The 14,452-nt window shown below is 42.0% G+C and overlaps 1 protein-coding gene across 6 annotated transcripts in view; it reads left to right on the top strand.

The window, feature by feature from the left end:
- The window catches only part of KIZ (kizuna centrosomal protein), a 91,311-nt gene that overhangs the window by 52,776 nt on the left and 24,083 nt on the right, over positions 1–14,452 (top strand). For 4 of the 6 annotated variants that reach the window (XM_040248617.1, XM_040248620.1, XM_040248621.1 and 1 more), the window contains 2 exons: positions 4,086–4,236; positions 13,799–13,964. In XM_040248617.1, coding sequence (XP_040104551.1) covers positions 4,086–4,236; positions 13,799–13,964 — 317 coding nt within the window. The remainder of the gene's footprint in view (positions 1–4,085; positions 4,237–13,798; positions 13,965–14,452) is intronic. The other 2 variants (XM_040248619.1, XM_040248618.1) reach the window with 1 other exon arrangement.

Below are 14,452 nucleotides of genomic sequence, written 5' to 3'. Positions count from 1 at the left end.
ACAGAGTCGTGTTTTTGTGATCATGGCCCTACTTGTGCCCCTGACCAAACCTTGGCAAGCAACATCCGTTTCTTTGCTTCCGTTCTATCCAGAAAATGGGACACCTGGTCCACAGCATAGATTAGAAAGATAGATTTCTGAATTCTCTATCACAAAAAGAAGCCTCTTCAAAAAAAAAGGACAAAACCATTCCTATCATCATTATTATTGTTATTACTGATTTTTGTTATACCTGGGATTAAATGTTGTAAGACCTTCATGTGAAAGGCTTACTGTTACTAGTAAGTTGTTATTTTAGACATTTATGAGTTTTTAAAATATGATGCATGTCATTTGAGGCAGTCGATTTAAAAATAATTGTTCTTTATTGCCTTCTGGAAAACCTATATTTTAACATAAAAGTGATTATTTAATCAGTTTGTCTTCTATAGAAAATGTAATGAGACTACCCATGATTTTATGTCTTTTCCAGGTGCAATTAATTGTCTCTGTCCATTGCTCCTTTCAGATACATTCACCCCATTGTGCTCTCAAACTAGTGCTGAAAAATTGTCAGGTTTATAGGATTTGGAGTATAGTATGTAGAATCTATTTTATTCTGCTTATGTTCAGAATAAAATTCAAGATATTTATTATTTTGTCGGCATTTAAAACTTTGGTCAGATTACCCATCTGTTGTAAATCAGTTATAGTTAGGAAATGCTGGTACCTTTGCTTAAATTGCAGTTTTCTCATTGGAAACCATTATAAGTGTATGAAATTAATTATAGACTTTAAAATCTATTTTTAATTAGAGGAGTATATAGTTGAGCTGACATCATGCTTTGGTTTTTTTTTTCCTGTGTGACGTTGATACTAGAAACTTTGCAAAGTGAAGTGGACAAAAGAGGAAGAAACTCCTTTAAGTCTTCTGAACTGCTCCGTAGATGTTCTAATTCTGTCTCTTTGTGTAGAACCAGGGGCAGGACTCCACACAGGGTCCACCATGGCCCAAACCCTCCTGGTTGCCAGGTGTTGGCTTAGCCACTCAGAAGTCACAGATTCTGATGCTGTTTCTCCTCCAGAAGTCCATTTGCTTTTTGAGCCTGTGGGTTTTCTCCTTTTATGAAGCAAGTGTAATAATTACAGAAAACCTCAGCTAGTGCTTTCATGCCAGGACACAAAGGATGGTTACAGTTGGAAGAGATATTAGTAACCAGAGTCTTGCCCTTGGCTTTGCTTCTGCAGAAACCATGTGTCTCAGTCACCAGAGGCTGGTGTCTGATAAGTCAGTGCATCCCAACTAACTCATCCTCATTAAACTTGTTTTCAAGTTGAATTCAACCTAACTAAATATGCTTTCTAGATAGAAGCAATTGATTTTACTCATTATGAGAAATATACCTGTTGACTGGACTAGAATTTGACGATGGCCCGTGTGTGCGTTTTCCTAGGAGGGAAATCACTGTAAACCCAGATGCAGATGCAAAGGGTAACTCATTGACATAGAACAGAATAGAGGACTTGGGAGCTTTATGACGTTGGTGAGGTCTAGCTGTCACCAGGAGAGACAAGTTGCTCAAGGGGCTTCCTACCAGACCAGCCAGGAACCTTGGAATCATCTGGGGAAGTTTTTAAATAAGTTCAAGGATTCCAGTGATGCATCCCACTTTATTCAAGTCTTGGGGAAAAGCAAGGGTTAGGTCAGGCCAAATCTTATAACAATTAAGATTTCTTTTTAAAGGTTCTGAATTACACCTAGACTTTTCCCCCATTTTATTATGAAAATTTCCAAACATACAGAAAAGTGAGAAAAACTGTAATGCCAACATACCTACCATCCAGCTTCTACCATTGACATTTTATTACACTCCCAAATCTATTTTCCATCCATCCATCCATCAATTCCAATCTGTTATTTTTATGCATTTCCAAGTAAGTTGCACATATTAGTATACAGATTTTTAGTATATACTTTCACATGTTTTGGAGAAGGAAATGGCAACCCACTCCAGTACTCTTACCTGGAAAATCCCATGGATGGAGAAGCCTGATAGGCTACAGTCCATGGGGTAGCAAAGTGTTGGACATGACTGAGCAACTTGACTTTCACTTTGACATGTTTAAACATCTACAGAAGTAGGCGTGAATATAATGAAATCCCCCATACCCTCTCCCAGACCCACAGTTGTCAACATTTTGCTAGTCTTGTTTTATCTCTTTCCCTCACCTGCACTTTTTCTTCATTAGTTTAAAACAGACAACATTTTTTCCTCTCACAAATACAACTCTAACATACAAGTATTTAATACTTGACCACTTAAGAAAGTTCTTTGTTACCTAGTCCTTGTCAGTTTGCTTTGGTTTTCTCAAAAGCAGTCTGTCTACATTTGCAGTCTTTGAATCAGATCCAAATGTAAACTGTAAACTGCTGGGTGGATCAGGATCCAGAATTATATTCCAGGCAGCTTATTCTGGCATAACGCCATCACAGGCAGTGCTGGTCCTTCTTACTTCACCTCCTCAGGCGGCACGTGACTGCTCGTCCCTTCGTGTGTGCTCCCAGGACTGGGCTGAGGACTTGAGCACTGGCAGACGGGTGCCTCTGATTCAAAGCTTCCATTATGCAGTTTCCTCAACATTATGATCATTTCCTAGGTGCATTCATTAATTTGGACTTAGAAAACAGTGACTTTTCTAATGCAGCCCTTTCTTTGCATCTATTAATTGAAAAAACTTTTCCCATCAACTACTTGGTAACTCTGAATTTTTTTTTTTAATCTGTATTTTTTGGTGTTGACCACAAAGGCAGGACAAATGCTTGACTCCATCCCTTTCTTTAACCAGTTTCCAGAATAACAAATTGTTTCTCTAGCAGCATCCAAAGGTTGGTTTGTTGATACTTCGGTGGTAAAAACACACATAAACATAAAGTTTACCACCTTAACCATTTTAAGTGTGCAGTTCAGTAGCATTAAGTACATTCACATTTTTGTGCATCAGATCTCTAGAGCTTTGTCGTCTTACAGAACTGGAGCTCTGTCCCCATTAAACAAGTCCCCAGTCCTCCTTCCCCTAGCCCCTGGCAGCCACCACTCTACTCTGCCTCTGAATTTGACTATTCTCGGTATCTTATGTAAGTGGAATCATACTGCTCTTTTGTGACTGGCTTATATAATGGAGTAGAATGTCATGTTGTAGTACATTTATGTTGTAGTCTGTGACAAAGATTTCCTTCCTTTTCCAGGCTGAATCCAAAGGTTTTTTTATTATTTATCTTTTAAATGAACTCATGTATTTTTATACATGCACCGCGTTCCAGTCCATATTAGTCATTGTTCTTTTGGCTCTCACACTATCTCGTCTTTGGCCAGTGGGTGCCTCTTCAGCACATCCCCTGAGGCCTGTTCACACAACTCAGGGTCCGAGAGCTTCTTCGCTTCCTGGGACAAGGTGCTCCAGGCTCATCTGATGTGTTTCCTGCCCCCAGCCAGAAATATAGCACATTTTTTCTTCTGTTTAGTATCTAAATACTATATTATAGGCAGCAATACAGGCTTACGTTGGACTTTTTCCTAATAGTAACTTATTAAAAAAAAATATTGAATGCACTGCAAGAGTATAATAAGAATAAACTAATTGAGGTGGAGGTACGAACTGTTGTTTTGCTTTACATTTAAGAGGAGCCTGACCACCTCTGCACTAGCTAGAAACAGTGGCCACACGTCAGAATCGCTCTGAGAGTCTTAAAGAAAGTCTCAATTTGCTGGGTTCCCCCCCGCCAGACTAGTTTTCCTGAACTCTGAAGCAGTGGTGTGAAGTACCTAGATGATGCAAACCCCCCCCCCCGGGTGGTCCCAGGGTGCAGACAGAGTTGAGAATGCTCATCTATCAATGATATCATAACTAAAATAAAATGAAAGTTAACCTCCAAAAAGAAACCTGAACTCTGGAAATCCCCTTACCCCAGATTATGTCAGGTTCCAGACTTTTCTGTGTAAACTGTCTTCTGCTATCATGATTGTGGGGACCTTTAACAATATAGGAGACTCATAAGTCACCCAGCATTGCACATGTCTAATGGAACTCCTAATTGTGTTTCATAGGTTTGAACAAGCACCAGCCTCAGGCTTATTAAGGACACGATCGGGTCAACATATTGCCATCCTGAAAGGACATGATACTTCTGTCCAAGAAGAGGAAGTAGCGAAGCTGTCTGAAGTTTTCCTGGTCAGTAAACTGGACCAGAGGACAAAGGTTAATACTTTTTATTCTTTAAAATAAGTTTCAAATTGTACAAGTTAGTCATTTGTTAACATCCTTAATGATGATTAACATATTTGAAAAATGTAAATGTAAAGTGAGCTTTTGTGGTTGGTTGGATGAACTTTGATCTCAAACCTTTTGCATAGTGTTTTGTGTAGGCATTTCAGGTCCTTTCTTACATAAGGTTAGTTAACTCAGGGCCTAGAGGTAACCTCATTAAACATACCTACGCCAACATTTATCAAGGGAGCTTAGGAGCCTCTTGGAGAATTCTGGTTTTCTTTCTCTACACCATCCTTTAAACATACTGTGTGGTCATTTTTGTCAACTCAGCAAATATGTATTTGTCCACTTCTGTGGATTAGGCAGCAGCCCAGATCTATGGGGGGGGAGAGAGAAATCCCATGTGGCCCCTCCTCTGGGGGATGGCAGAGTGGGTGTCTGCAGTAGGAACATGGCAGAGGGCTTAGACCCTCCAGAAGGGGAGCCAGGCATCTGGAGAAGCAGGGAGGGCAGACCTGATGACTGAGGGAGCCGAGGGGCATGCTAAGGTAACCCTGAAAAGCCAGGCAGGATTTCAGCCAGTTCTGAGGGGGTGGGTGACGGACTTAGGGGTCAAAGAACAGGTTGAGAAAGTGCACACTTTCCCAGGAAACGGAGTCGTTGTCGCGGCTGAGGAGCAGACTACACCTGGGGACAGGGACCAGAAGTTGTACAGGGTCTGGCCCAGCTCAGGAGAGGTGTTCACGGGTTCAGCAGAGTTTGGGAAGCTGCAGAGCCCCTTGAGCCAGGCTGCAGGAGGGGCCTCAGGGAATATAGTCCTTGACTAAATCATGTCATAACTAATCATTTTAGTTATGATATGTCCCCCTGACTGGGAGGGGGACAGCGAAGGATGCACCCAGCCATGGTTCAGCAGGACAGTCGGGGGTGGACTGAGCACTTGCGCAGGTAGAGCAGGTCATGCTGGGCCAGAGTCATGGAGCCAGTTCCCAGGGAGGTGCAGTGGGTGGGGCTGGAGGGCAGAAACTCAGGTCCAGAGCGGCCCATCTGGCTAGTGGATCTTATCCCTAACCAGAGATCCAGCTCAGGCCCAAGGCAGTGAGAGCATGGAGTCCCAAACATTGGGCCACCAGGGAATTCCCTCCAAGTATGTGTTTTCACCCTTACACATGCTTAACTCTCTATATAACATAGAGTTTTCTGGCTTTAATACTTCTTTATTTGATTATGCACAAAGTTCAGGATTCCATAGGAGCCCTCTCTGGAAGCAGTCCTTGCCCCTCTGTCCCAAAGCCACAGCCTGTTTTGCAGCCCTGTCCAGAGCCTCTGTGTTGCCCTCCAGCCTTTCAGAGCACCTTCAGCCCTGCCCAACACCCCCTCCCCCAGCCCTCTAATTAGAAAAGAGTAGAAGGACTTTTTAAAAAGCATTTCACACATGCACACATGGAGCAGTGCAGTGAAGCCACCGACCCGTGTCTGCATGTGTGGTACCCCTGCACACTGCAGTTCCCCACCCCTTCGCCTGCCCCTCTCTCCTCTGCTCCTGCCCCTGCTCCTACCCTTGCTCTTCTCTCCCTCCACATCTCCTTTCTCCCCATTCTCCTTCTGGAGTGGATTATTGCGGGTAGAGATAGAGCCCCTGCGCGCCCCTCACAGATCCTGCCCTTTTCAAAGGTAACCTTGTGCACATCCTTCCTGAACACATTTTCATTTTACTGCGCTGCATGTGACTCAGTAACTAACCCTCAGTTTTGTCTTGTTTGTGGTATGGCATTGTTCGTGTAAATGTTCTTGAAGAAAGAACTGTGTTCTTTAGGAAGAACAGAACCATTGCTTTTTAGATTCTTTTTCGTATCTATTGACAAATGTAGATCCTAATAAGGATTTTGTTTTCAGGTTTTATTATCCATTGTATTTACTTCTGTTTTGTAACAACATTGTTCTCCATTCATACTCACTGCAGATACACCATATCTCAGTCACATCAAGGGCAAAATAAGCATTGGTCCACAGTATTGCCATTTACCATCTCCTTGTCTTTTTTCTTAAGGTGGTATTTATGTTAGAAAACATATTCTAAGTTCCAGACAACCAGTTCACCCATAATTTTTCAAATAATAACTCCATAATTAATAGGAAGAGGGGTGCCCAATTGATAGCTCATTAGTCAAATAACCTTTTACTTGCCCTAGTAGGTATTTTGTTCCTTTTGAAATCACCATCTAGTGACAACCATAAAAATTACCAATAAATAAATGACAAAACCCATCCTTATAAATAGAAGCAAGCAGGCAGTTTCTAAATAGGTTGTGACTGAAGAAAAGCACAGCTCTAAAGACTCGCACAGCCCTAAAGACTCACCCACCCAAGTGACGTGGGCAGGACAAGCCTGGCAGATGTGAGGACAGAATGCTTTTCTGGGCTCTAGGACCATTAGAGTCTCAAATCAGCACAGTCAAGTGTCTTTGACTTGTTGTCCTGTATTGACCGTATATATATTTAGTAAATAATACGGTTAAATATTTTTCTGTAGATTAAAAAAATTTTTAAGTAAGAGATTTTCAAAATTTAAGAAAGCTCTAGTAGAAATCACTTGATTAAGAGTCTAATGAAGCTGAGAAATATTTACTTTGATCTCTTGGGTAAATGGCTAATTAAACAGCCACATGTAAATGATGTTTACCTGTGGGTCCCTTGCCGTCAGCTGGAGTCAATCCCGTCTCTTGAGTAAATACATCATTAAAGCCGCCAAAACTTGGATTATGTCCCCCCGAGGCCAGATAAGATCCACAGCACCCGCATAACCTATTAGGCAATTACATAATTGAGCTGCATGCTTTTAAATCAGGAAAATCTGTAATTACTCTGTGGAAAAAAAAAATGAGGTGGGTGCTTCATTAAAATACCAAGTGCCTTAATACTGCTTTTCTCCTAAGTGGTGCCTGCTTCCACCCAGGGAAGCGTCCACAGGCAAAGCAGCCCAGCCCACCGGTGTCATTCACAGAGCAGGTGGAATCAGCCTCTGGACTCCCTGCCCCCTTCCTAAATGGTGACCTGGGATACCATCCTCCTCTCTTGACTACTCGTTCACTGGCTCGTGTGAATACTTCCCCTTTCTTCTCATTGCTACTTGGATACCGTCTTCTTCCTCTCCTATAACCCACATATAGCTTCAGTGATGACACTTGTACTTCCGTTTGAACACTGAACGATTACTTCTGGTGTGCAAGGTTCTTGAGGAAGGGTCAGTTAAATCTGTGTGTGAGGGGAACAGCCATGCTGTCAACATCCCTGGTTTTTCATTCTCTTGCTCTTCTGTGTCTGCATTAATAACACTGATTTCCGTATGAAGGTTTTTTATCTTATTAAGTGTTTTCACATTCATTTTCTCTCTGTACCACCCATTGCAGAAACTGTATTCTTGTAGAGCTAACATATGTTTTCTTTTTCTAAAAAACATAGCAGGAAAAAAACAAACTTGAAATATTAAGGTAAACAGAAAGAAGACAAGACAACTGTCTGTTACCCAGCTCTCTCATAGAACTTTGTTGACACTGAGATGTGTGGTCTTTAATATATTGACAAACATGGGTTGTGCTGCGTGTGTGGATGGCCCCCATGACCTTCCCCCCACACCATGTCACAGAGGAAACCTCGTTTCACACCATCACATGCTCTCCATCCTTTCTGACAGTTGCACGGAGGCCCCTGTGTGGCCCTTCTGTTGTCTCTTTAACCATGCTCCTGGTGTTGAACATTTTAAGTTGTTTTTAATTTCTTCTCTAGTGAAAAAGTTTCAAAGAATATTTGAGAGCTCAGTTTTTTACAGATTCTCATGCTGTTTCCTGAGAATGAGTTCCTAGATGTAGATCTCTTAGGTCAGAGGGTCTGTGCATCTCCCAGGCTTCTGCTCTGCACTGCTAGAACTCACCCTGGCAGGGTCATCTCTTACCATGAATGGATGAAAATATCAGTTCTCTGCACTGTTTATGAAACCCGATACCATCAACCTTTTTTGGACACCAAATTTAGAAGTGCAAATGACAGCCAATTGTTTTGTGTGTTCATTTGACAAAAGTTCAGTGACAAATAGATTCAAGGGATTAGATCTTATAGGCAGAGTGCCTAAAGAACCATGAACGGAGGTTCGTGACATTGTACAGGAGGCAGTGATCAATACCATCCCCAAGAAAAAGAAATGCAAACAGGCAAAATGGTTGTCTGAGGATGCCTTACAAATAGCTATGAAAATAAGAAGCGAAAGGCAAAGGAGAAAAGGAAAGATATACCCATTTGAATGCAGAATTCCAGTGAATAGCAAGGAGAGATAAGAAAGCCTTCCTCAGCAATCAATGCAAAGAAATAGAGGAAAACAACAGAATGGGAAAGACTAGAGATCTCTTCAAGAAAATTAGAGATACCAAAGGAACTTTTCATGCAAAGATGAGCTCAATAAAGGACAGAAATAGTATGAACCTAACAGAAGCAGAAGATACTAAGAAGAGGTGGCAAGAATACACAAAATAACTGTACAAAAAAGATCTTCATGACCCAGATAATCACAATGGTGTGATCGCCAACCTAGAGCCAGACATCCTGGAATGTGAAGTCAAGTGGCCTTAGGAAGCATTACTATGAACAAATCTAGTGGAGGTGATGGCATTCCAGTGGAGCTATTTCAAATCCTGAAAAATGATGCTGTGAAAGTGCTGCACTCAATATGCCAGTAAATTTGGAAAACTCAGCAGTGGCCACAGGACTGGGAAAGGTCAGTTTTCATTCCAATCCCAAAGAAAAGCAATGCCAAAGAATGTTCAAACTACCAAACAATTGTACTCATCTCACACGCTAGCAAAGTAATGCTCAAAATTCTCCAAGCCAGGCTTCAACAGTATTTAAACCAAGAACTTCCACATGTCCAAGCTGGATTTAGAGAAGGCAGACGAATCAGAGATCCAATTGCTAACATCCGCTGGATCATCAAAAAAGCAAGAGAGTTCCAGAAAAACATCTATTTCTGCTTTATTGACTATGCCAAAGCCTTTGTGTGGATCACAACAAACTGTGGGAAATTCTTCAAGAGATTGGTATACCAGACCACCTTACCTGCCTCCTGAGAAACCTGTTTGCAGGTCAAGAAGCAACAGTTAGAACTGGACATGGAACAACAGACTGGTTCCAGACTGGGAAAGGAGTCTTATCAAGGCTGTATATTGCCACCCTGCTTATTTAACTTATATGCAGAGTACATCATTAGAAATGCTGGACTAGATAAAGCACAAGCTGGCATCAAGATTGCCAGGAGAAATATCAATAACCTCATATATGTAGATGACACCACCCATATGGCAGAAAGCAAAGAGAAACTAAAGAGCTCATCACTCTTTAGTGATCTTTCACCAATTTGTTGATGAAAGTGAAAGAGGAGAGTGGAAAAGTTGGCTTAAAATGCAACATTCAGAAAACTAAGATTATGGCATCTGGTCCTATCTCTTCATAGCAAATAGATGGCGAAACAGTGGAAACAGTGACTAACTTTATTTTGGGGGGCTCCAAAATCACTGCAGATGGTGACTGCAGCCACGAAATTAAAAGACACTTGCTCCTTGGAAGAAAAGCTATGACCAACCTAGACAACATATTAAAAGCAGACACATTACTTTGCCGACACAGGTCCATCTAGTCAAAGCTATGGTTTTTCCTGTAGTCATGTACGGATGTGAGAGTTGGACTATTAGGAAAGTTGAGCACTGAAGAATTGATGCTTTTGAACTGTGGTGTTGGAGAAGACTCTTGAGAGTCCCTTGGACAGCAAGGAGATCCAACCAGTCCATCCTAAAGGAAATCAGTCCTGAAATATTCATTGGAAGGACAGATGCTGAAGGTGAAACTCCAATACTTTGCTTACCTGATGGAAAGAACTGAATCCTTAGAAAAGACCTTGATGCTGGGAAAGACTGATGGTGGGAGGAGATGGGGATGACAGAGGATGAGATGGTTGGATGGCTCAATGGACATGAGTTTGAGTAAACTCTGGGAGTTGGTGATGGACAGGGAAGCCTTGCGTGCTGTAGTCCATGGGGTCGCAAAGAGTTGGACACAACTGAACGACTGAACTGAACTGACCTTTATTTTACAACTGAAATCAAACTCCTTCCCCTCCCTGTTGTTAGCCTTTTGTATTTCTTCTTTTATAATTTGCCAGTTCACATTCTTTGTTCATTTTTCTATCAGGTTAGTCATATTTTTTCTTACTGACTTTTGAGAACTTCCTATATAAATTTTTGCTGGTTGCTATAATAGTTTGAACAGCTTGATTTTCATCTTTCACTTTTCTTAATGGTGTTTGGATACTGGCCTCTTCCATTAATATCTTCATTTATCGATTTCTGCATTTGAATATCACAATTGCTAAGTTTGGGGATATAAATTTAGAATTAGCCTAGGTGACTCTTAGGGTTCTAGACTTAGAAAGATCTGCATTTAAACTGAACTTTGAGAAAATCCTAGAGAAATTGAGGCAATTAACTCTAGGTGTCCTGCTGAATGTAATTCATAGGATGGTTTATGTTCCATGAGATCTGAAATATGGAGATGTCTTCCTCACTTATCCTGCAGATAGTGTATACTTTGGTATTTCTCCTGGCTCCTGGGAAAGTTAGAACAGTGAGGAGCTAGTTTGTTGGTATTGACTTAGGCTGCAGACTGCTGAAAACCATGAGACAGTATCCAGCCCCCCACCCTATCCCTTCTCACTGTACCAGACTGGCTCCAAATGTATGAGAGGAGAAAAAGCCTTTATTGCCTAATGGATCAGATGGAACCCAAGCATGGGCCATTCATAAGCACTGTCAGAAGGTCCATCTTTGGTGAATTTTTCAGATAGAAGGTCCCACTTTGCAGAGCCCTTCAGTCCCAGGTGGCACATGCATGGCAGCTTGCTCAGTCTCATCTGGGCTTTGGTTCCTTTGTGGGTATGGGTTCATGTTGTCAGCGTCACTCTGCAAACTCCGTCTGGGGCCTTCTTAGAAATGCACCCTTTCAAAGATCTGCAAACATCTTGAGTAGGTATCACAGGTGTTCTTCCTGATTCTGCATAAGTTGTTTTTGACTGATCTTTTAATGGACCTTCTGACCCATCCTTAGCTGAGGCTGACTTTTGTTTCTGTCCCAACTTGTCATGATTCCATCCCTGTGAGGGACCTATCTTGTGAATTCCTCTGCAGGTGACCCACTGGGCAGATCTGCCCTCTCTGTTGGCCTCATGGTCCGGTAGAGTCAGAGCAACCATTCTCATGCTGTGATTTGACCATCCATCAAAACCCGTATAGATATAAAGTACTTATCTCTGAAGAGTTACCTCTAGAATTATCTTTAAATGTTCCTATCAAAAAGCTAAGAGAAATCCCAGAGATATGAGTATTAAGTAGTAATGATAAATGGGATAAAATATACAAAATAAATGAAACCTGTAGAGTGCCCAACACTTACCATGGTAAAAATTTTAAAAAGGGCTCCAGGTAGAGATGATGGCATTGGTGTTCCTCTCACCAAGCTTACAAGGGGTTGTTAGAAAGACGTTTGTAGCTATAATACTTTAGTCTGTGTTCTTTTGAAGCCCAGGTGGAACCCAGTGGAAGCAAAAGAAGTTCTTGTAGGAAAGGGACGTGTAAAACAGATAGCTTATGTGTCATCACCAGGGACTAGTGAGAAGTTAAGTTGTCTGAGTCACTGACCATCCAGGACAATCTCCTCTGTTTGCACATTGCACAGTAGAAAGTATAGGAACCCTCAACAGGCTTTTAACAACTTTATTCTTAAACCATGGGTTCAGACAGTGGCTATTGTGAAGTTACGCTAAGAAATTATCACTTAGAGCTATTGTATGAGATAATACAAAGGTGCTCTAGGTGCAGTCGCTCAGCCGTGTCCGACTCTTTACGACACCATGGACTGTAACCTACCAGGCTCCTCTGTCCATGGGATCTTCCAGTCAAGAGTACTGGAGTGGGTTGCCATTTCCTTCTCCAGGGGATCTTCCCAACCCAGGGATCGAATCCAGGTCTCCTGCATTGTAGGCAGACGCTTTACCGTCTGAGCCACCAGGTAAGTCTCATGATAATACAAATAAGAAATACATATTTGAGGCCCTGTCAGAATGTTTGGATTATTTTAAATATCAGAAAAAGGAAATTAGAGCTTTAACTACAGAGACTAAGCCAGTTCTTTTCGTTCATCTTCTGAAATGCTTTCCATATAGCCAGGATTATTGGGTGCACAGAGGAGGCTACTGCTCTCTACAGGAACAGATTCAATTAGATCAGGATGGATGGAGATCTCAAAATGGGGGGAAAGCCAAAGGCAAGCACCTTGCTGGGATATCCAGGCCGATAACAGTGGCCTTGGCCAAACTCATCAGGCAGTCGTTGAGGTTCCGCCTCAGTGATTCTCCCTGTCAAAGCTTCATGTCCTTTCACGATGACAAGCAAAGAGTAGAATCTTCCCCTGTGTTCACCTGACACTAACATTGTCACCACTTGGTGGTTGGATAGAAGATGGCCGGAGAGACTATGCCCAGCTCCCCCTTCAGGTCCGCTTGCAGGGCCTCAGGTCCATTTCCCACACAGTAGGTTTACTGCTGCCATCATGTCCCAGGGAGAGGTCGGCACTGCTAAGAAGTCTTCCACTCCAAATGGAGGAGAGAGAGACACGTGCCTTGGCAGGCCAGACGGTGACATTGTGTTGGTTGTTCAGCTCTGGTCACCAGTGTATTTTTAATTCTTGAGGGAAGAACGCTGACCCAGACGTGAAGTGTCATAGGTGTTAACCTATCCTATAAATTGCCACATTTTCTCTACGTCTCACATTGGCTGTGATCAGATCTCCACTCACCTCCTTGCCCGGGACACTTGGAGTGACACAGGTAAGCCCGTTCCGTGCCTGAAGGAAGCAGACAGGCTGTGTGGCCGCTGAGTTTCCTGAGCTCCCTGGCCGACTTGGTGGCAAAGTGCAGTGTCCATATCCTTGACTGAAGGTTATGGTTTCCAGAGAGGTCAGGTCTCTCATTGCTTCAGTGTACCCTCCTCAGCCCCCAAGTCCTTCCACAATCCTCCTTCTGGGGAAAGTTTGGGGGTCATTTGAAGAAAGAGGATACTGTAAGGTCACATTTTTCCAGATCTCCTCAATCCAAACCAACTCTGTCTCACGTGCCTGAAAGACAGAATTCAGGCCATGAGAGAATGGATCTGGGATGTACCACCTGGGTTAACAGAGTTAGTCACGACTCACACACATCCTTCCCAAGTAAAAAGACACCACACTACAGTCCACAGAAAACATCTCCTTGTGAGTGTAAATTATCGTGAAGAATTAAATTATGCTGGAAAATAGCCTAGTGTTACTTTATCTTGAAGACATTTTCATGTAGGTTAAATGTCAGGCGACAAATCTCAAGTAAAGCTTGATGTAAAATAATATTTTAAGGCTGATCTCTGAGACCAAGGGAGTGTGACCACAGTTTGTTAATTTTTTGTGCTTTTAAACCCTGTAGGCAACCGCGTTATTGAAAAAAGATCTTGCAGAAGAGCATGACAACAGGTCGGCTGTTCACAGCAGCAAGTCATCTTGCAGTTTGCCATCTACTCCTAGTGGCGAAAGGGGAATAAGGAATGAAAAACCCACTCTGTGGCCCAAAGGTGCTACTACAGCGGAACAAGGTAGCTGTTGTTAAGGGTTTGTCCGCAGCAGAACTGCATTCAGGATCAGTGTGCCACCCTCTTTCTCAAAGTGTGCCCATAAAATCTGCTAAGCAATGCCTGTGATTCAGTATGCGTGATATATTACTCGTTTTATACCACCTTCCACTTCAGGAAAACACCTGAAGTCTGAGAAGAATGGGAAACCTAATTGTAGGTCTTCAGTTCTGCTGAATTTCCAATGAAATTAGTTTTTATAAAGCTATGAATTATTAACAGAATTAACAGCTGACAGTAGGTACTTTTTTGATCATCCCACAAAGATGGAGATGATTCCATTAAAATGAATTCCATGAAGTACTGTAAAGTTTTTTATATCACTTAACAGAATTTACTCATAATTAATCAATATTCTTTTAATTATAATACAGCCTTATAAAAGTCTAAACAAATGATTAAGAATCAATGAATTTATGACCCCCCCAAATTTTATTACCAATTTTTAGTCT

Source organism: Oryx dammah, unplaced genomic scaffold (genome assembly GCF_014754425.2).
Source record: "Oryx dammah isolate SB20612 unplaced genomic scaffold, SCBI_Odam_1.1 HiC_scaffold_10, whole genome shotgun sequence".
In the NCBI taxonomy this organism is placed as follows: domain Eukaryota; kingdom Metazoa; phylum Chordata; class Mammalia; order Artiodactyla; family Bovidae; genus Oryx; species Oryx dammah.
This window is presented reverse-complemented; position numbering and strand designations above follow the sequence as displayed.